The 21,729-nt window shown below is 40.0% G+C and overlaps 1 protein-coding gene across 2 annotated transcripts; it reads left to right on the top strand.

The window, feature by feature from the left end:
- The first annotated feature begins 259 nt into the window (after nt 1-259).
- Nucleotides 260-21,433, top strand: LOC108965505 (probable Rho GTPase-activating protein CG5521). Of its 2 annotated transcripts, XM_018927978.1 has the most exons (8): nt 260-874; nt 6,313-6,423; nt 8,941-8,958; nt 14,893-15,064; nt 15,135-19,437; nt 19,508-20,505; nt 20,571-20,740; nt 20,815-21,433. In XM_018927978.1, the coding sequence occupies exons 1-8, from the start codon at nt 769-771 to the stop codon at nt 21,057-21,059; spliced, it is 6,123 nt and encodes a 2,040-aa protein (XP_018783523.1). In that variant the 5' UTR covers nt 260-768; the 3' UTR covers nt 21,060-21,433. The 2 variants fall into 2 exon arrangements, with proteins under 2 accessions (XP_018783523.1, XP_018783524.1); XM_018927979.1 differs by lacking the exon at nt 8,941-8,958.
- The last annotated feature ends 296 nt before the right edge of the window (nt 21,434-21,729 follow it).

The raw sequence follows: 21,729 nt of genomic DNA, 5'->3' as shown, positions 1-21,729 counted from the left end.
AAAACCATGATGACAAATCGTGGTACCATATTTGATTGTAAAAATAAAAGAATGTCTTTAAATATTAATAATTACAAAGCAATAAATGAAAATAAACAAATGAAATAGTAGAAATGTATATTTATACAAATTCGCCTTCCTTTACAGAAGCTATTAAAATGCTTTAAAATAATTAATTATTCCTCTATAAGCCAACATCGAATTGCAACACTGTTCTTTACTCATTTCTTTCACCAGAAACGTCAACAATTTTCTTACTATTCGGTCTAGTTTTACGCTGTAGAAATTTTCGCAACCAGTATTTTACAATAAAAAGGTGGTTTTAATTCATAAAAATATTTGAATATTGTAATATAAGTGTTAAAGAATCGTTTCGTATTAAATTTTGTTAAAAAAATCCAATTTGAAAAGCAGAAAAATGCGTTTGAAAAAAATGTGATACGAAGAAAGTCTTAAAGTGGTCAAGAAAATATGTGAAAATTTTTGCCAGCAGTAAAAGTGGTAGTGTGGATAAAAAATACAACAACAACGATATAGCCAAAGCAATTTCTTATATTGTGTGTGGCCAGAAAAGTTACTACGCACCTGTCGATGTAACCACTTTTCCCTGTTATACTCTATCGTATGGTGTTACCTATTGCTTCATTGAACGGATTGGGCTTATATACAAATGACTACACCTTGGGTTCATATGGATAATATTAATCAGAAACTATGACCCGACAATAACAGTGTGTAGAAAAAAGTGATAAACACAGGAGTTGCAAAATGTTTACGAAAAAATCTCATGCGGATATAAAGAAGTCTACGGGCAAGTTTCAGGACTGCAAGAAGGATTCGACATCCCGATTGCGTCATTTGCGTACAATTCTAGGTATGTGGTAATCGACCGCTAATTAATAAGACCCATATTACCAAATGAGTTATTGAGCCAGTTTTTATAAGATATTTTAAATAATTCAGTCGTTTATCTGCGATCGAAATTAACTAGTTATGTTTGCGTGGGAGCGAAATACATGCTCTTATTGAACAAATATAGGCAAATGAATGAAAACCACTTTGCCGGCCTACGAGCTGGTGTACCATTAAAAGAAACAAATTGTATTCACAAAGTCGTAGCGGCAGTGGCAATGGCAATCATGGTCGCTAAATCAAATGCAACAACGTCACAGCAATCAACGGTTCACAACAAACGCTTATTAGCCATTAAATTTGTCTATTACAAGACTTGTGGTTTGTCGCTTATACTTTTATATGTTTGTATGTGTGTTTACCTCTTTCTTGTTCATTGTAAAGTTAACGTATTTAACCTTTGCTTTTGCTTCCTGCTTTTTCCTCAATGTTTCTACAAGAGTATACCTCTTGATCAGTCGACGATACCAAAATAATAAAATCACAGCGTATTAATAATTATGTCAATTTGTTATGTACAAATATATGCATGCACGTATGTTTGCAGGTAATACAAAAGCAAATCGATATAAAAATATTTAGTCGCTTCCACTCTTCTGCAATAATTTATATAACATACATTAATGTGTCCATTTGGCAAATGTAACGAAATGCGCATACATAGGCGGCTCTTGCGACGCACCGGCAATCATGCATCAAACACAATTGATAATCATTCATAGTTAGACGCGACTTCGTTGTGGAAGTGTAAGTATTTGTAGGACTGGAATCATTGCCCTTGGTTACCAGCCGTGGCCGAAACCCCGACGCGGTCATAAACGTTTATGTATGTGTTTGCAAACTCTTAGTTCTTTCATTTTCCTTTAATATGACAGCCGTTCGTATTATCGGCGTCAATGGCAAAGGTGTCTGCCTGCCGCTTTGTTGTTCTAGTATGTGTCTGTTCGCTAGTTTAAGCATGCTTTTCACGCTTTTAGTATCTTTTTCAAATTTTTTATATTGTTGTGATTTCTTGCCAGAATTCGTTGCGCTGCGTTTAAGGTGCTATTAGTGCGAGAGCTACGTACATAAATATGTACATATGAACATAGGTATATGCTTTGCGACGTTATTCCAATTCTATTTGGTTAACTGTTACTTGGCTCTATGACAGTTAGTCACTTAATTTGTTTCCATTCTAGCTGTTCACCCAGTGCGTTGACATGTGCCTACATTGAAACATATAGAACTTCTTAGCTTGTTACATATGTTATTTGTACATAGATATGTTTATATGTAGATAAGTATGTTGTATGGTATGTGTAAACCAAGTTCTATTTACGTCGTTACTGTGATTGCACAATAATATAAAAATATTATAGCTATTGCAGTGGTATCTCACTGTGGTCTCCATCTAATGCCATGTGGGTAAATACTTTTGTTATATATTTCTAAAAAATTATAAATATTTTCAAAAAATAACCGTCAAAATGATGTGATTATATAGTATTCTGATAAAACCACACACCTCATAACCTCTGCATATACATACATGTACACATTTACTTAAATAACTAACACAGTACTAAGTTATAGTGCCACAAGTTGCGGAATGTTGTGAACAATTCTAGATAACGCGTCGCAAAATTCACTTGTCAGCGATTGCTTCATGCTCGGTTGCTCTATGATAAATAGCATAAATTTGCCTTTTTGTATTTCTCTTTGCATTGTGGCAAAATAATCCATACTACTGAAAGTTCATAAAATTCCAGTTGGTATTCAAATATGAATCATCACTCTTTTTGTACCCTTTGGTTTGATGCTCATCTTCGTCATTTATAGCATGTCTGTTTTTCTGATGACGCACCTGCATCACACCTCTAATTCACTTAATCGAATCATCACATTCCTCTAAGAGGGTGAAATATCGTACGATGAAAAATGACTGAAAATGATTATCAGCCAATCTGTTTTTTTTTAAGTGGAGTGAATGATGTCTACTCCAGGCACACTAGGCTTTCGGTTAGTGAATAAATAATACCCTACGTCATTACGTCAAATGTTGATAAGATAACCTACTTTATTTGATTACGAAAATTCGTTATTGGCTCATATAACCCAATCATAGGAAGTGTTGTATGTATTTCATGGATTGTTGCTGATGCTTATCCTAAAACATAGGCTGTCAAGCACCAAATTGTTCGTTGCCAAGATTGCTTGGTCTCTACAGCCGAAACGGAAGCGACGTCATTTCTCAAAAAAATTTGCGTTAGGAGAACAACAAAAAATATTAATTTAATTACTAAAGAGTAAAAAGTATGTTAAGAAGTTGCCTAGGTTAGGTTAGGTTAGATGATCAATGATTTAATTTAATAATTAATTTTCATTCACGTTAGCACGATGGGATATCTGAAGGTATGGGCTCCTAAGAGTTTAAGTCTTGATCATCAAAACGCGGGACAGTCAAGAAGGAAGTGCTGAATTGTTTCCACCTTATCTTTCTCCATACAGCTTTTGTAGATGACGTCTGCTAGGATTCCCAGCCTTACTGCGTGGACGCCAATAGATCACTAGATCGCTTGCGATCGCATGTACCGATGGTGGCCCAGCGCTGGTCAAGCTTAAGCGAAGCCCAGCTAGTAGTCGTACACAAGAGGTTATGGGAGCACCGACCGCTTCTATTCTACAGATAACGGTTCTCTTCAACATTACAGTTTCACCAGTCTTATCACAGATTATCACACTCGATGCTATTGATAGAGAGGTTAGGCACTCTGTGACCAGCTGCGAACCCACTGTTAATGAGTTCAAGGCTAGTATCGCCTCTCAGCTATCTGAGTGGATGGTGACTTCTCTGAAGGAGGTTGCAAGGAGTTGGCAGAGAACTCTTGAGAGTAAAAGCCTCCACCCACTCACCTATCAGTGAGATATTTCACTTTTAATATAGAATTTATATTTCGCAACGTAGAAATAGTTAATAAAATAGCCAATATTTTGACTTTTAGGGAATTTAGTATTTGAGAGAAAAATTCGGGAAAATCAGGGTCTGCTCCGGTTACGGAAGACCATCCTGTCATGTCAGGTGCGGCCTAAAAAGCCTTATCTTTCCAATGTAAATTTCTATCTGGTCAGTCCAAGCCGGGTGAGAGTTAAAACATGAATCTCCTACTAACAAAAAGTTGTCCAACGACTGCATAACTGCACTTAGGTGCTCTATTGGCAGGTCTATTTCTTGATATGTTTCACTCACCAAAAGCTCGCACCGCGGTTTGGAGTTCAAATTTAATATCGTTTTATTTGTACATGTTTGTGCAGGGAAATAAATTATTCAGGCCGTAAAAAAAGGTTAAATAAGAACAAATTAGTATAGAAGTCTTAATTCTATGTAAAAAAAAAAAACTCGAAGCTAAGCTAACCTTAGTTTCTAATATATGACCAATTATCCGAGGTAACCATCTTAAAGTCAATAGCATAAAGAAATTAATAGTATGGGATCTTGGGAAAAATCCGTTTCCTTCCAGTTCTGCGTACGAACTTAAACCTTTCTTGCTCGTTTTATTTACGTAACCGCAAGGGACCTGAGTTTTTATCTGGTCCAGGACAGTCAACTCGGCTGATTTCTCCCGCAACAACAACCACAGGTATTCAAGTTTTTGTTCGGAAAATATTAGTTAATGGCTAAAGCTAGAATGAGAGAGCGAAAGTTGGTAGCGTTAGGTTTATAAAAAGTCTCCATAAAAGATTTTACTAGCAGCAATAAGTTGCTGTTGAGCAAGGAATCAGCTGTTAAACACATGTGTAAACAAAGCACAAGAACTTTGATTTTGTTCCTTCTAATGTCGTGTTTATGTTTACATTAAAAATGAGATCATCATTAAATAATGATGACGTTGCGACATATCAGCTAAGTTAATAAGTTTGTGGCGATCAGTTAGAATAGAATGTCTTGTACTTAAGCTAAGAAAGTACATCCATTTCACACTGCTTTTTTGAAAAATTATAAAAAATTTCGATCAGGCCGTAAAAGCCAATAGACGTTCGTATGAGTATGTAACGATCGATAATATAAAATAAGTAAGGCCTAAGGTCTGTTGTGCCCTCCCCTACGTCATAAGGCCTCACCTAGCCTACTGCTAGGTGCTATTGCGACGAGTGATCCCTATTAGGGAACATGGCTGCAAGGGCCTTTATCATGCGCCTAAAGACTGCTGTTCAGGTGTTCTAAAGTTTCAGGCTCCATGTCGTAGAAGGTTACACACAGACATAGTGTTATCAGGAAAGAATTTCCTAGTATCCAACTTTAACCGCGACTCCTATAAAGCTGTCACAAACCATGTGGGAGGTATAAGTCAGTGTCTCTGGCTTTAGTTATTGATTTATATGAGATAAACAATATTTTTGACAGTACCGCTGAGCGATTGCTCCCATTTTCACACTATCGGTAGAGATCTCATAGGGATTGGTATTATTTTATGTCAAAATGTACCAAGTTTCATGAAGACATCTCAATTCTTACTCAAGTTACAGCTTGCACGGACGGACAGGTTACTAACTTTTCCCTTCGTCCTGATCATTTATATATGTATAACCGGTAAGGTGAACAAAACTGTTATACAGGTTTTGTCCGAAAAGTAATAGGGCTGTGTCGATTTAAAAAAATTTATTGAATCAATCATTACAATTTTTTAAAAACTTCCAAAATAGGCTCCTTCTGCGTCGATACAGCGCTGCCAGCTTCACGGTAGGCATTCTGCGGAGTAGCCTTGATAGCCGAGGTGCATGCTGCTTGGATCCCCTCTGTCGTCTCAAAATGCTTGCCTTTCAACGGCCTTTTCAGGCAAGGCCACATCTGGGCTGAAGGGCGGCTCCGGAAACGTTGTGTTACCGACCTTGGTTAGGTAGTTGTTCCCAAGAAAGCCGGTGTGAGCCGGGGCTTTGTCGTGGTGCAACTTCAAATCGGCTGCGATGTCTTGTCGGACCCGATTGACTCTTCGTTTGAGTCTCTTGAGGACTTGTACGTAAAACTTGGCGTTGACGGTGAACATCGTCATCGCTTACACACAGAAACACGTCGCGCAAAAATGTTTGTCCTGTCTCTCCAGGTGCTCGGAGACAACTGACACCCTCTACCGAATCCGAAGTACAGTCGCGGCGGAAGAAAATCAGTCCTCTTACTTTCCGGACAAACCCAGTACTCTGTAGCAACATGTTGCAAGAGTATACAAATTTGTAAATATTCGTTACTTCGCCGATTTTGCTCCCAAGCGATTTGGAAGCACCTTTGTCACAATACACTTGAAATATTATACATTTAATTATAAAAAAATAATAATTTTTAAATTAATATTAGAGTAAATAGTCGCATATATAAACGCTATGTACTCACAATTGATTATTTTTCTGTTTTTCATCGCATTCCAGACAATGTTGACCAAGAAGAGGCAAAATCATTATTCGAAACGAACTATAGTCACGTATATTTTATACTCTACGACACCTTCATTCAAGCGGAGGCGAACTTAAAGCAAAAAGGTAAATTTTTTATACTCTATTTCCAATAATAATTTCATTAAAATAGTTCGTAATTAATTTTATGGTTTCGGTAAATACATTTAAAGGCAAAAGCCAAGATTTCGACTTGGCAGTGTTTCGCGATAATTTTTATTTATTTTTATTGGTTTATTTTCGAGCTACAAACACTTATTTAATCGAAATGAATTTTTGTAAAATGTATTTCAAAGCGTCTAAATGTTGTGGCTAGAAGCGATTAACTTGATTTATTTATTTATTTGAGTTTGTGTTTGCGTTTTTATTACCCATTACCAAGTACTTGGTACCCCACGCATTGTCGTACAGCTGTGCAACTAAAAAATTAAACGGAAACAAATATGCAAATAAAAATTTAAAATTAAAAAGTAAATAAAATTGTGTAAAAAACGGCAAAAAGCAAAGCGCACAAATTATTGTTTACAATTGAGACAAAAAAGAAACACAAAGTGCCAAACCGTACACACAAACAAACCAATAAGAGCGCACTCACGCACAAATATGTGTATGCAGTCATGGACAGAGAATTAGCACACTTTTCAAATAAAATAGGTATTCAAATCAGTTTTTAGTTTTATGAAATAAGTGCATTGCGATAGTTTCCTGCGTTCCTAACGAAATTCGATTGGACAAAGAAAAAGCACACATTTGGTTATTTCCACAGATATTCATTAATAATTGGCAGTCGTATAATAGAAAAAAGGCATTGTTTAACTGCAGCTGTTAAATAAAATTCAAATTAAAAAAAAAATAGGTAGAAATTTGCATTGTACTCTCTAAAAAAGTACAATTTTGATCTACACAAAAACGATAAAAATCCAACACAAAAATCTCTAAAGCTCCTGTCTGTAATACAAAGAAACACGCTGATAAAGCTTTCGTCAGAAAATGCAAGCCTGATCCTTTTCAATCTTTAAGAAATGTTATGGCTACAATAAATGTGCAATTTGGTCAGTAGAGTTGTACGAAAGCATCTCAATGATGCTTTGTTGTTTGGACAAATGACCATTTAGAAAAAAATTTCAAATTTTGAAAAATAGTACTTTAGAGCATTGAAACAAAGGGAAATCGTATTGAATCCAATGGCAAACCATTTGCTCATTGCCCTGGTCTGGTCTGGTGATGGTCTGGGACCGTTTTCCTGGTACGATGGTGAACAATTGCTGAGGAGGGATGGTAGAATGGACCAATTTTCACACATCAACATTCTAAAAAATATATGGAACCACTTATATTATATATATATTATATATTATATGTTATATATATATATTATAATTCTGCCGTTACAACAACAACAACAACAATTGGATTTTTATAAATGAAAATGATTCAATCAAATTTCTGGTGCCGAATTAACAACGTAATTCTTTGTACCGAGCATGTGTTTTTGATTGGTGAAAATTATACAACGCGGCCATGAACATCAACTAATGATCAACTTTGGTGCTTCAGAATCGACGATTATCAATCAGAGATCTTACTGGCATCGTTGAAATATCGGAAGGATCAGTGAAACCATTTTGCTCACTAAGAAAAGTAGCAGTACAATTGGTTTCAAAATCACTAAATTTTTTCTAAATACGGTGTCGCAAAAACGTCTGTAAATCAATCCTTTCCGACTACCAGGATGTCATGAAACGTATTATTGTTGGATGAGTTTTGGATCTACGATCTTACTACCCTCATACAGACGATCAATCGGCCGAATATCGTGGCAAAGGTGATCTGAAGTCGAATTCCTTTCGACTGGCCAAACTGTCAACAAGGAATACAATTTGGGGTTATACGTCGTTTGCGCGAAGCTATTTGTGAAAAAAGGTCGGCTATCCAGCAAACTTAAACGACCACTTCAGGGAAACCTTTTTGAGTGAATTGAAGACATTAAACGTGAATAGCTACGCGCACTGAAGGCTATTTCGGAAATTCACTTTATTAACAGTTTCGGGGATTGGAAAAAACTTCGACATAGGTGTATTGGGGCGAAGGAGGACTATTGTGAGGGAAACGTCCTCGATTTTGAGGTATAAATTAAGAATTTTAAAATTGTGAACAAAGTCTTACTAGTACTCATGCCTTAATTTATTCTTTGCTAATGAAAATATTTAATTTATTTTTTGTTTATATTAGTAATAAGCGGCGTTTTGTTACACGCTCAAAGTGTGCTATTTCTCTGTCCATGACTGTACATATGCAGAAATATCAAGCGAAAAACCCACCTGTATCGCTGCTCTTGAAAGCGGATAGCTGCGTTTGTATGTGTGCGGTGTTTTGCATTTGCACTTGTGATTCCTCAAAAGTATTGTTAAATAATTGTGTATTTGCAATTTTTGTGTGTGTTTTGCTTTTATTTGAAACTCTATTATTCTACATAATCGAAATGTTTTCTTTGTTTCTCAATTTGTTTCTCTTTCTTCTCCCAACACCAAACACCATTTTCCTCTATGTATTCGAATTTTACACACCCACTCAAATTATATATATACAAAAACAATATGGCAGAACTTCCGTTTCATATTGGTAAGTTTGTGCTTAATTTTACGCAGTCTTCACACATCAGTCAAATTCTCATCCAGTTCACAAATATATGATTTCTTCACTCATGCACATTAAAAGAAAAAAATGTCTGTGTCTGAATAAAATCGCATTAAATCAATTTAGTTTCAGTTAATTTATATGTTTAGTTGCATTTTGAAGAAGGCTTTCAGTTTCTCAGCTTCATATGACATTGCGTTTTCTTTGCGAGTTTATTGAGTGATTACGATATTTTTCAAATAATTCATTCATATTTCTATCGTTATTAGTGTTTCATAAGATTCACTAAATTAAAAAAAACATTTCTTCTAGACCTAAAAGGGTTGTTCATGAGTACTCAGTGTTGTTTGGAACCTGTACCACGAATTAGTCGTCTCCAGTACGAAGAGAATAATGTTTTTATAATAACTAATCTTTTTAAAGATAAATAAAACTTACTAATTTTTTTGTCTATACAACAGCCTTAAATATAACTATATTCGTGCGTTTTTTTTTTTTCAATGTTTGAAAGTTTTTTTTAGAAAAACATGTAAGTAGTATATTGAAATTATTGCCAGTCTGAAGCTATGGCATTTTCCCACCTCTCTGGCAATTTGTTGATTACCACCCAAAAGATGGTATTCAGAAGTGACAAGGTCTCGGCTATAAGGAGTGTGAGCAGAACTTCTAAGACGCTGTTTTCCAAATAGTTTTTAATAGTGGCCCTTCCTAAGGGTTTTCCAAGATTTGGCGCATGGTGAATATCTGGTCAGTTATTGTTTTTCCAGATACGAGATATTTTACGATTCTCGTAAAGCCACACTGATAAGGTGGAATTAGTTTGTTGAGGGTAAGCTTTAATCTTTCAGACAGTACCCTCGATAGAACCTTATATGCGATCTTCAGGAAGTTTATCCCACGTTAGTTGGTGCAGATTTTGGGGTCTCTATTTTGTGGATTGAGCAGAGCTCTCTTGAATTCAAATCGTCGGTCATGCTACAGCTATGCTGATACATCCTCCTTAGCAGCCGCCATATAGCGCCGTATAGCTTGGCTGGCAATCCATCGGCCTCCGCTGCTTTGTTGTTCTTCAGATGGGTAATTGCTATTCGAACTTCTTTTTTTTTTTGTCTGCTATGCGTCTCACTGTCCTCTTCAACTCTCGGTATCGGTAGGTTGTCCGATTTCTTTCCATTGCTACATGAGAGTCCTCATCGTACCAACTCTTCTTTCGACCTTTACGATAACTAATGGTTTTGCTTGCCGCTTCGGTGTCGGTTGTAACAGTAGCTTCTCGACATCATACCTTCCCTGTGTTAGTTGACGGGCGTGCTTTGCTGTACAAGAGCGGGCCTGTATCTACAACAAACATCGAACTGGTTTTGAGTTTTTCGATCCGGAGATAGCCAAGTAGTTTGACGATTGTGACAAGGTGGCGGGAGCAGCTCTCATTGGTGCAATCCAAGAGCTCATAGAGGGCATATTTGGTCACATCGTCCTTGTATTGAAATGGGGGGGGGGGCGTGGGCGCAAATCAGCTATATATTGAAGAATTTCAATTTGATTCGGATTGTGGCTAAACGTTCATCCATCCATATTTAGGCTCGTGGACGTAGTCTCTCTCCCACCACGAATCCCTCACCGAATTCGCGCTCCTTTATATTGTCACTTTAGTAAATGCCACAAGGATCTACTCTTCTCAGTCCTTCGCCTTGGACGGCCTTTATTTTCACGAGGTTTAAGTTTAAGTTTATTTAGCTGAACTCCAAAGAATGGAAAATGTATGGTCGAGTGCAAAAGCATTTTGGAAAAATCCGTAATTGAATTGTTTTATAGAATAATATCAGTAAATAGGCTTCATTATCTAAGCTATTTAGTTTGGTTGAGAGTCAGTATTAGGAAGTTGATCATTTAGTAGCTTAACGGTTTTAGGTATGTCGGCGTTGGCTATGATAAACTTTTTAAATAATAAATATTCCAATTGTGCCTATTCAAACGATGTGCGCCAAACTCACCTCATGGATGTCTAAGCCATTGACGTTAAACCAATTAACATATGCTTGGATTTTTGAATAACAACTCATTTACGTATAAGTGTATGCATTTATAACTCATGTTTGCTTTGCAATTACTAACTACTCACATTAGAACTCAAACTCTTACATATATCTTTATATATGCTTTTTATATCTAACGCTTGGTACTAACATCATCATACTTTAGTAACTACAGTAATGCGAAGCTTGTTTTAATTCAATGGCGTACCTTATCTTTTACATAAGATTATTAGATTATTAATACTTTTCTGCAATTAAAGGTGATATTAGAATGATATAGAGTTGTATAATATATAGATAGATGATCAGGATGACGAGAAAGTCCCCGACTTACCACAGTAAAACACATTGTTTTGGCAAAATTTGTATACTTATTTATTTAACATAGTTCCATTCAAGAATGATACACAGATTATAGCGATCCTCCACCTTTCGATATCATTTTTGTAGTACGATTAGTCCTTTGCTTTAAAGTAGGCCTCACTTTTGGCGTTTACCTTTTCATTCAACATAAAATTTTATCCTGGCGACCATTACTTGAGATCTGAGAACAGGAAATAGCCGTTGGGGGCTGCATTTGGAGAGTACGGTGGATACGGAAGCAGTTCGAAGCCCAAGTCATAGTCCAAAATACAGATCGTATAACCTTGCCAACCAACTGTTGCGTTTTTCCAAGTTTTGAATCATGAAGCCATGTTTCATCCATTGTCACAAAACTCGGGTTTATTACGCGTGAACATCTCCAAACACTGCTCCGAATCATCACCTCGTCGCTGTTTTTGGTCGATAATGAGTTCACGGGACGCCCACTTTGAAAGGGCCCAAATATTATATTCGTAAATGATATGATATCATTTCACCATGTCTAAACTTAGCTTACCAATCCTTGATGGTTGATCTTTCTGGGTTAAAGTTTTTGCTTCACCTGTAACCTTGTCCTTCAAAAAGCAATATTTTATCAACTCAAAATGATATAATTCAACAACTACCTATTCTAATTTGTAATTTGGATAAATACTCTTACTTACTCTTTAATAAAATCGAAATTCTAACCTAAATCTCATGAATTGAAAAAAAATTGTAACTCCTTACCCGACGAATACCTCAGCTGGATGATGACCACGTTGAACCCTTGGAATAACATTTTTTACATCTTTGGAAGTTTTTTTCTGTCGTTTCGCTTATTTAGAACTTCTTTAACTTTTTTCATCTGTAAAAATGACACTATCTTGGTCGTGGATCCTGTGCCACTAAAGAAACCGCTGGCATCTGCTGAATCTAATTTACTTCAAGCGCATTGTTAGAAGATGACCAAGATTTTTATGTGGAGATTGGAGATAATTGAACTTGACATTGATCGCGTCGATATATTCGGACCATTATATTGGTCTACAGCGGTTTTGTTGACCTAGATATAAGGTCGATTTTTTATTTTTAATACATTCTTACCCACAGTTAATGATACTATCAGAGATTTCATAAGATGTTCTCGTTTATATTTAAGTCTTTATTTTCATTTCACTTCAATTATATATAATATCAAAAGCTTTGGAAAATAAGGTTGCATTGTAGTAAAAGGAGAGATAAATCTCGAAAACATATGTTATATATTTCTCTATGAAAATATGGCTTCATTATATGACAATATTTTACAAATGTGCCAATGTAATTTGCGAAAATAATGAAAGTAAGCTCCTCATTCAATATTTTTTCTTTCACCTCTGAGTCTGAGTAAGTGTTCTCAACGTCTTCTATGAATTCTTTCACCCTGTGTAGCGAATCTCTTTCAACAACTTACATCCTCATTTCATTTTGTGATACTGATGAGAATGAATCCGACAAACTCATTTACAAATTCCAATAATAATTTAATTAAATTTACTAATTCATTTTACTTTTGGCAAAAAAATTATAAAATTACTTTGAAACTTTCAAGAAATAAAAATTCACGAGGCACTCTTACATTTTGAAAGGGTATAAAATGTTGCACTTTTGCTTGGTTAGAAGGCAAAAATTTGAGTAAAGATCTAACGAACCTGAAAACATTTTTAAAAAAGACCACGCAACTTTGATAACCAGAGCATAAATGCAACCCTTTTGTAAAAAAGGAAAATGCTTTCTTCCATCACTTTTAGATCTTGGTGGACCCGCTCTCTCTCTTTCTCACCATGACTTCCTAAATTATCCAAAAATTTATCCAAATGATTGTGGTTATAGCCTTACTTGATACTCCTATTTTCTCCTAGAATCATAAAGTTGGATCTTTAGTGCTTTACAAATCTTAACAAACTCTGAAAAGAATCTTTTTAGAGTAGAGTCGAGTGATTTTATCGGCCTTAACACAGTTCTTTAAGCTCTCGTAGAGACAAAATTCGTTCCTATATGGCCTGGATGCCGATACACTACTTCTTACTACCATATATTTATTCTCCCGAACTAATTCGTTTCGAATTTAAACAGCTCCGCTCTTCAGCCTACCCAGTCTCGATTACAATATCTAACATTTAGGTCTCCATTAAGTGGTTTCGCTAACTATTACTACAAAAAAAATATATGTTTACAAGAGGACCAGTCCACGTTTTACTGCGGCTGATTCATAAGTAAGGAGATATCGCATTTTTGGTGAAGCAACGTGTGTTAGTTTACAAAAAAAAAAAAAAAAAAAAAAAAAAAAAAAAAAAAAAAAAAAAAAAAAAAAAAAAAAAAAAAAAAAAAAAAAAAAAAATCAAAACGCATTTCGTGCGTTAAGAAAGCTTTGGTTTTTGGAGGAAAAGACTGTTGAATTTGGGCTGTGCACCAGTGAAATCAATCGAGTCGAGTCAACAGTCAGCCTAATGGACAAGACAAAAAATCGGCTGGCAAGGTTATGTTTTCAGTCTTTTGGGATGCCCGTGGTATACTATTCATCGAATAATTACTGAGCCAGTTTTAATTCATTGCACTATGCATTTGGTTGCTGTTCTATTTCACTATTCCCAATATTTAGCAATTTTATTATTTTTTAGGAAAGATCAGTTTGAAATGGATATATTTCAGCGTTACCGTTTAAATACACTTCAGTTATGCCGCTATATTTTTATTCGAGATATCGCGTTTGGTTTGTTATGAATGTATTTGCGTCCTTCGCCCATAATCTAAGCAAGTGTCCGCAAAGCCTTGACGACGCTTGTTATGCATTCTTGTTCCCTCCAATAGTTAGCAGGCATCAAAAAGATGTAATGGCTATCCATAGATGTTCTGAATCACACAATTTATTACTTAAGAACGAACAACTCTATCCACATTACGAAAACTTGCTATTGTTCTACAGATGTCGCCTTTTAATGTTTGAATATTGGATACTGCGATGGTAGCGCAGTCTATCGGATCCAATGTAAAGCATTCCAAATTACCAATTAATTACAAATGAAAAATTAGTTTCAAAAAACATTTTCCAGTGGATCAAATTGTGAATCTAAACCACTCTTGAATGTCCTTGAATACACAAAAAAAATTTCACCAAAATCGGTCCAACCGTTTAGGAGCAGTTCAATTACAAAGACACGGCCAGAAGATTTATATATATAAAGATATGAAGGCGATTTAGGAACCGCTAGTTTATTTGGAATTTTAGAGTAGAATCATTCTACTAATCTCATCAATTCACCCGCCAATGTGAGTGCAATCAGCTCAAGTTCTCGTCGCTTACACACGCCTCACTTGCACAGCTATTACAGTGTTCACCATAAGTATTCGTATAACTTGTCTATGTGTATTCTTGTATGAGTTGTTGTTGCTTGTGCTTTCATTGTTTGGCTTCTAAGTTATATATTTTCGCCTACTGTCTACTCTCTTTCATCTTTGCTTATTAATCGATAATATTTACAAAAACTCTGTGCTTTAGTACACAAAGCTCATCGCGAAGAATTGGACGGCTCGCTATGGCTGCTCGAGAAGATACTGTGTTGGCTACCGGAACTACTGGCACGGCGCTGGCAATGCCACTCACTCAGTCGCATTATGGCCAAATTGCTGCATTTGGGGAACTCGCCGAAACTGCGGCGCGAGGGCGTGCGGTATGTCAATTTGACTGCAACTTCTTTATACAGACATATATTGAAATTTGTATATTTTGCCCTACCACAGCTATTTTCTCTTGTGGTATCAGGCGCTGGGTGAAAATGCACCCTCCTACGTGCATTCCATGTACGCCGACTTGATACCGGGTTTGATAGTGCCGCAGAAAGGTATCGTCGGCCCGGATGTCGAGTTCAATGCGACCGATTTTTTCAATCATCCGAATATGAAAGTCGACGGCGGCACTACTTCGGTTTTCCATGATACCTTTTCGCATCCGGTGCAGAATTCCGAAATTGTGGCGTTGCTGCCACCTTCCTCTAATGAAAAATCTGCACCGCCAGATCCACGTGACGGCTTGGAGATTCTACTTAATAGTATGTTGCAAACCGTTGCTTGTTTGCGCTGGCGCGACAATCGCTCACAAAAGGATCACAAGGCGTTTGCGTTTTTGCTGCAGCGTTTCAGGGACGTTTTCCTGCCCGTGTTCTGTCCCAACTTCGATTTCACGATGTCTGTATACGAACCGCTTCTCGAATTGCCCATTATGCGTTCGGTGAACAAGAAGGAGGAAGTAATGTCATCTTGTGTGGTGGTGCTGATCAATTGGATCTCGCACTTCACGCATGAGCGCACCATGAATCATCGCTTAGATAATATGCACATCAATGAAGGACATCGTCTGCGCGCCTACCAGCAGAGCTTGATTGTGCGTGATGTGCTGTATGCAACGCGCGAAAATATAAATTTCGTACACGAAGTATATCGACAAGCATTCCTGCTGAACTTCACAACGAAATCGCAAATCGACGCGATACGCACGGCAATCGCTGTTTACCGCGACTGGATGACGGGCACCACACCACCACGTTTCTTGCTCGAACCGGACGACAATGGTAGTGGCAATGCAGCGTTACCGAACAATAGCTCGGCTGGTAGCACGCCGCGTAGTCAGCGCCTACGCACACCTTCCTACGTGGGTGCTATGAGCAAGGAGAATGTAGCGGTGCGCGCGGGCCTACAAAATGTGCTACAAATTTTCGTCACAAATGCCGCGAACGTGTTTCTGGTCAACACCAGTCATTTGAACATAAATTTTTCGACAAAATCGCGCGACTATCGCTCAACGCCTTTGCACGAGCAGACGGAAGTGTGCAAGAAAGTGCTGAATGTCTATCGCACGATGGTGATGAACACGCGCATGGAGCCGAAGACGTGGGAACAGCTGTTGCTGGTCTTGCTGCAGGTAACTTCGATTGTGTTGCATCAGAACCTGTCCGGTTCGAAGAGTTCCAGTTTGGGTGGCATACTTGGTCAGGCCATCTTTCAAACGCTGATTGTCACATGGATACGCGCACATACCAACGTGCCGGTGAATGTGCAACTTTGGGAGAAATTCCTCGCCGTGCTCGCTTCGCTAACGTATCGCGACGAGCTGATCATCGAATGGGATAAGACAATACAAACATTGACGCGCGTCTTCTCGCGTTATGTATACGCGCTGAATTTGCAAGATCTGCCGTTGGATCGGCTGGCCGAAAGCAAAGGTAAGCGTCGACGCATCGGCAGCGTATGGCAGCAATCGGGCGGCTCTGCTATAGGCGCGTTGAAGGAAAGTCGTGATCGTGATAACGCAGTCGATCGCGAACGTGAATCGAATAGCAGTCGTTCAGATGAGCAATCAAATACGGGCACAGGTGGACCGCTACACTCGCACCAACATTCGCTGAGCAGCGGTGGCCATGGCATGCAATCGCATGGCGGCGCTACATTGCGTTCGGGACATGCCGCCACTACGCCGCTGCTTAGTCGCAGCTACAGTGAAGGTAGTTTGGCGTCAGTGGCGCGCAATTCGCGCATGCGCAGCCGGCGTCATCGCAATATGCAAAAGAATGCTGTGCCGCCGGTATTGCCGACAAACGTCGAGCATTCGCTGAGCGCATTGCTGTCACAACAATCGACGACGGAGTTGACGCTCAGTTCGGAAACGCTGAATGCGCGGCGCTTTGGTGGCGGCGCCTACACGCATGCTATGCAACAGCACAACGATATGCGGCGCGCGATGTCACTAGATTCGGTAGCGAATTACGGCGCGCGCCCAAGGGGTCGCAAGCGTCGTCAACGCAGCTCTACACATGGCGATGACGATGAAGATGTGCTAGATGGCGAGGACAATGAAAGTGGCGCGGACTCGCGTAGTCCATCGCCGACGGCAAGTAGCGGCATTGAAGGCAGCTCAATCAAGGATGCACACATACAGATGGATGTGCTAGCGGTGGACAGCGGCAGCTTAGAAGAGGGTAGTTCCGGCAGTTTTCTCGGTTCCGAACGGCGCTCCATAATACTGGGTGGTGTGGCTACAGGCTGGTTGCCGGATTCAACGGCGATCATGTGGAAGCGCATGTTGGGCGCGCTCGGCGACGTCAATCGCATACCGAAGGCTGAGTTACATGCGCAGGTTTTCAAACATCTCCTCGACATGACCACCAATCTAATAAGAATTAAGCAAAATCAGGGCATTTCCACGGACAACCAAAGTACACCGCCACCACCGACACTCGTGCCGCCCATCGGCATTGTGGCGCCTTGGTGCTACGGCGCACTTGAGTTAGACAAATCATTTAAAAAGGGCAAACTGTTGGCGCTTCAGCTGCTCTGCTCGCTAGCCGTGCACGGCGCTGTGTCAGGCATGCAACATTTGCCGCTCTTCTATCATTCGCTGCATAAATTACTCACCGGTGAGGATCGTGATTTGATTTATGCAATTTTGAAACATATTGAGGGCCCACGTTTCCTGAGCCTGCTGCTGCCTGGCCACACGCTGCTGCTGCTAGACATAGTGCACGCCTCGGCGATACTACTCACGTCGCTTGAAGCGAACCGCAACACACCGCGCGCCGAGGTAGCCGCCTTGCTCGGTTCGCTGCTCTGTTATCCCTCAACGCTCATACCGCGTCCAGTATTGCAACCGTCGCCACAAATCTTTGAATTGATGGAGTGTCCCGATCTGCAAGACCACATACTAAATATAGTGTTGCGTTGTGCGCGCCGCGAACCATCCGCAAAAGCGCGTTGCATCGCGCTCTCGCAGCTCGGTCAATGGATTTTGTTGAAGTTATCCCAACCGTTACACACAAGCAGCCGTTCGCGCGGCTACTTTCAGCAAGCACTTCCACATCCACCTGGCGTGCAGCCGCGCGACATGCACCACAACTCCCAATTTAATCCACGCATCCGCGAAGCGTTGCAAGTTCTGCTGCAAGCTTTGCAATTCAAGCATCGCACCATTGCGATTGTGGCGGTCGACGCTTTGAAGCTGTGCGCGGAACGCGGTCGTGAGCTGGCGTCTATTGAGCGCTTGCCTCAGCTAATTATCACTGCGATATGTAAGGCGCTAGAAATACAGCAAGTGGCGAATCCGAAAGACTCTGATAAGATTGTGCTGACTTCGTTGATGCTTTGCCTGGGTGAATACTGCATGTCATTTCCGGTATCCTTGATGTTGGCGCCGCTCAACGAACGCGGTGATACATTGGTGTTGTTGGTGTTGCGCGTGCTAATGCAAATCGCCTCCGGCGCACCCAGACACGAACGCGTCAAACTGACTGCCGACGATGACTTCGATACGCACATCTCTAGCGATGATCTGCAGACGGACGGCAAGCTGCCTGAGGCGAACTACCAGACCTCGGAGACAATACAGGCGTGCATTAGCGCGATTAAGATGTGCGCCAAGGCTATAGCCATGCATTTGGTTACACATTTGGGACACTTTCCAATGGGTATTGGCGCGTCCAGACTCAGTTCGATGGTGGAGGAGCAAGATGATGTCGCGGCAAATGCCAGTTTGGGCGGGCAGAGCGCTGGCGCCGATGCGCGTCGCGATTCCGTTGAGTTGCCGTCAGTGTTGCATGCGCAGAATATGCAGCTCTTCATGCTGAGTTCCGGTTTGGTGGCGAGTTTCATTGAATTGCCGGCGCTCAAGTTGCCCGGTGGTGGCGCGACGGCCGGCTTAATAACCGCCGAGAAGCAAGTGCGTGTGTTGCTGCGCGACTTGAATGGTAAGGCCTGCTGGGATGCATCGATACTGTACAGTGAGCCGCGTAAATGCGTCAAATCCATGACAAATGAAAGCACAACTTCAGCGCACGCGGCTGGTGGTAGCGTAGCTGTGGAGCGCATGGGCGATAGCATGCACCGCAGCTTCAACACAACGCCACAACATCGAAATATGTCGCAGCCGATGGATTCCTTAATATCGTCAATGATTGGCCTAGATGTGTTGCCACCGCGGCATACTTTGCGCCATCGTCCGGCGGGCGAGCTGCCACTAGCCAAGGACTTGGCGCCCGATCTTGATCAACTAGATGATGTAAGTTGAAAAATTGTAAATAAAACACCAAATATAATTTCTAATAACACGTTTCTGCTTTCATTTTTAGCTTTTGGCCTACATTGGTCACACGAGTCCTGAGTGCTTAACAAATCCTTTGGCGCAGCTCAATACACCTGGGCCCAGTCCGCTGGGCAGTAGTTTGGAGGCACAAACCATTTCCATTATACTCAATCAGCGCGCGCTCGAACAAGAATATGTCTCACATCTAAATCAACAAGCTTTGCAGAACAACACCAACACCGCTGCGTCGCTACATCACGATCAACATTCGATGCATTCGGTCGAAGCAGCTTCGCACGCTTCATTCGAATCTTACAATACGACAAGTCTAACGGGACGCACGGAAATTCCCTTCCAGTATTGTCGCTTACTCTTCTCGCACCTCGGCATGGCCGGCTGGGAACGGCGTTCACGCACACACCTCTTGCAACGCACCGAAAAGCTATTGCGCGAACTGCGCAATGTGGATCAACAGCGTTGTCGTGAGACGCACAAAATGGCAGTGATTTATGTGGCTTCCGGTCAGGAGGACAAGAGCAGTATACTGAATAATGCAAGCGGCAGCAGCACTTATGAAATGTTCGTCTCAGCGCTGGGCTGGGAAATCGACTTGGAAACACACAACGGCTTTCTTGGCGGCTTGCCACGACAGGGGTGTGGCGCGACGGCACCCTACTATGCTACACCATTTTTGGAGGTGATTTATCATGTGGCTACGCGCATGCCTTCCGATTCGCCGGAGAATTTGCTGCTGAAGACGCGTCATTTGGGCAACGATGAGGTGCACATTGTGTGGAGCGAACATTATCGCGACTACCGGCGCGATATATTGCCGACAGAGTTCTGTGATGTGTTGATTGTGGTGTACCCACTGAAGAATGGTCTGTTCCGTGTGACGGTGAATCGTAAGCCAGAGGTGCCTTGGTTCGGTCCGTTGGCCAATGAGAGTATCGTAAGTGGTGCCTGCTTGGCCACGCTCATACGTGCAACAGCAATCAACGCGAGTCGCGCCAAACGCGCAGCCATGTCGCTCTTTCAGCAATAGTGAGTGCCGTGAAGTCTCCGAAAGCGATTTTTTTTTTTTAATTTCTATTTTTTTGTACTTGTAGTTATGAGGAACGCAATCGTTCTTTGGAGAGCGTCTCATCACGTTACAAGGAGAGCACCACCTTTGAGGACTTTGCAAATCGCATCTACAATCCAATGCCGCTGCGTGATACCGGCGCAGCAGCGCCACTGGCAGCAGCTTTGATCGACCACCATCGCTCATCAATAAAGGGTGCGCGTTAAACCTTTGCATATATATTTATATTTTTTTTTTACAAAAATAATTATCTAATTCGCTTTCAACAGGTTGGGTGCAGGCTTCCATCGATTCCAATACAAGAGATGTAATGCACACGGGTCTGGCGCCCTCCGCTTCGGCCACCACCACTGCTGCCATGGAGGCGGCCACGAACAGCTCATCATCGCCGCGCGGCGCACGCAAATTGGGCGCGCCCTTTAAAAGCGTGAACGTGCCAAAGAAAAACGCTTTGCAGACGAATAGCAACACACCACCGGAGAGCCCAACATTGCCGCTGCGGCGCTTCAAATAATTATATAAAATAAGCTACATTTAAGGAAAATTTTTTTAGAAAATCCATTGAAAAGCCAGTCAACAGAATGCGCGCTGCAGCAGCCCGTTTTTTGCTTTTATTTCAAACGTGCAAAATATTATTCATTCCCTTGTGGTTCTTTGTTAACACTTCTTTGGAATGAGTTAAGTTCAAATTTTATTTTATGTAATTAACATAACCGTTAATGTGTATTTACTGTAAAAAGCATGTAATTTTTCAGTTATGCATATTTACACTCCCAATTTTAGTCGCAAACTATTTAAAGTAAAAACACACACATTTCAAAAGTATTTCTATGGCAACTTAACTATGTTCTCTATCTTACTTACACTCTCTAATTATTATTACTTATACATGCGTATATATTTTATTTATGTTAAAAAACTACATTTAAGTTAAACTAGTTTTGTATTAACTTTTAAACTTTGTGTGTTGTATTATATTATTATATTTAGAGGCATACATGGCATGCTATGTAGTTGAATTGTAATTTTATTATGTCTATTGGCAATAATTATTTAAAATAATAATTCAGTGAATGCCGAAAATCTCCGTTCCACATATTTTGTTTTAAATCAAAATTTTTTTTTTTCAGATTTTCTGTTATTTATTGAAATTTTGTTTTATTTCTTATAATTTTTAATTTCAA

Source organism: Bactrocera latifrons, unplaced genomic scaffold, assembly GCF_001853355.1.
Source record: "Bactrocera latifrons isolate USDA-ARS-PBARC rearing strain unplaced genomic scaffold, ASM185335v1 scaffold_140, whole genome shotgun sequence".
Classification (NCBI taxonomy): domain Eukaryota; kingdom Metazoa; phylum Arthropoda; class Insecta; order Diptera; family Tephritidae; genus Bactrocera; species Bactrocera latifrons.
This window is presented reverse-complemented; position numbering and strand designations above follow the sequence as displayed.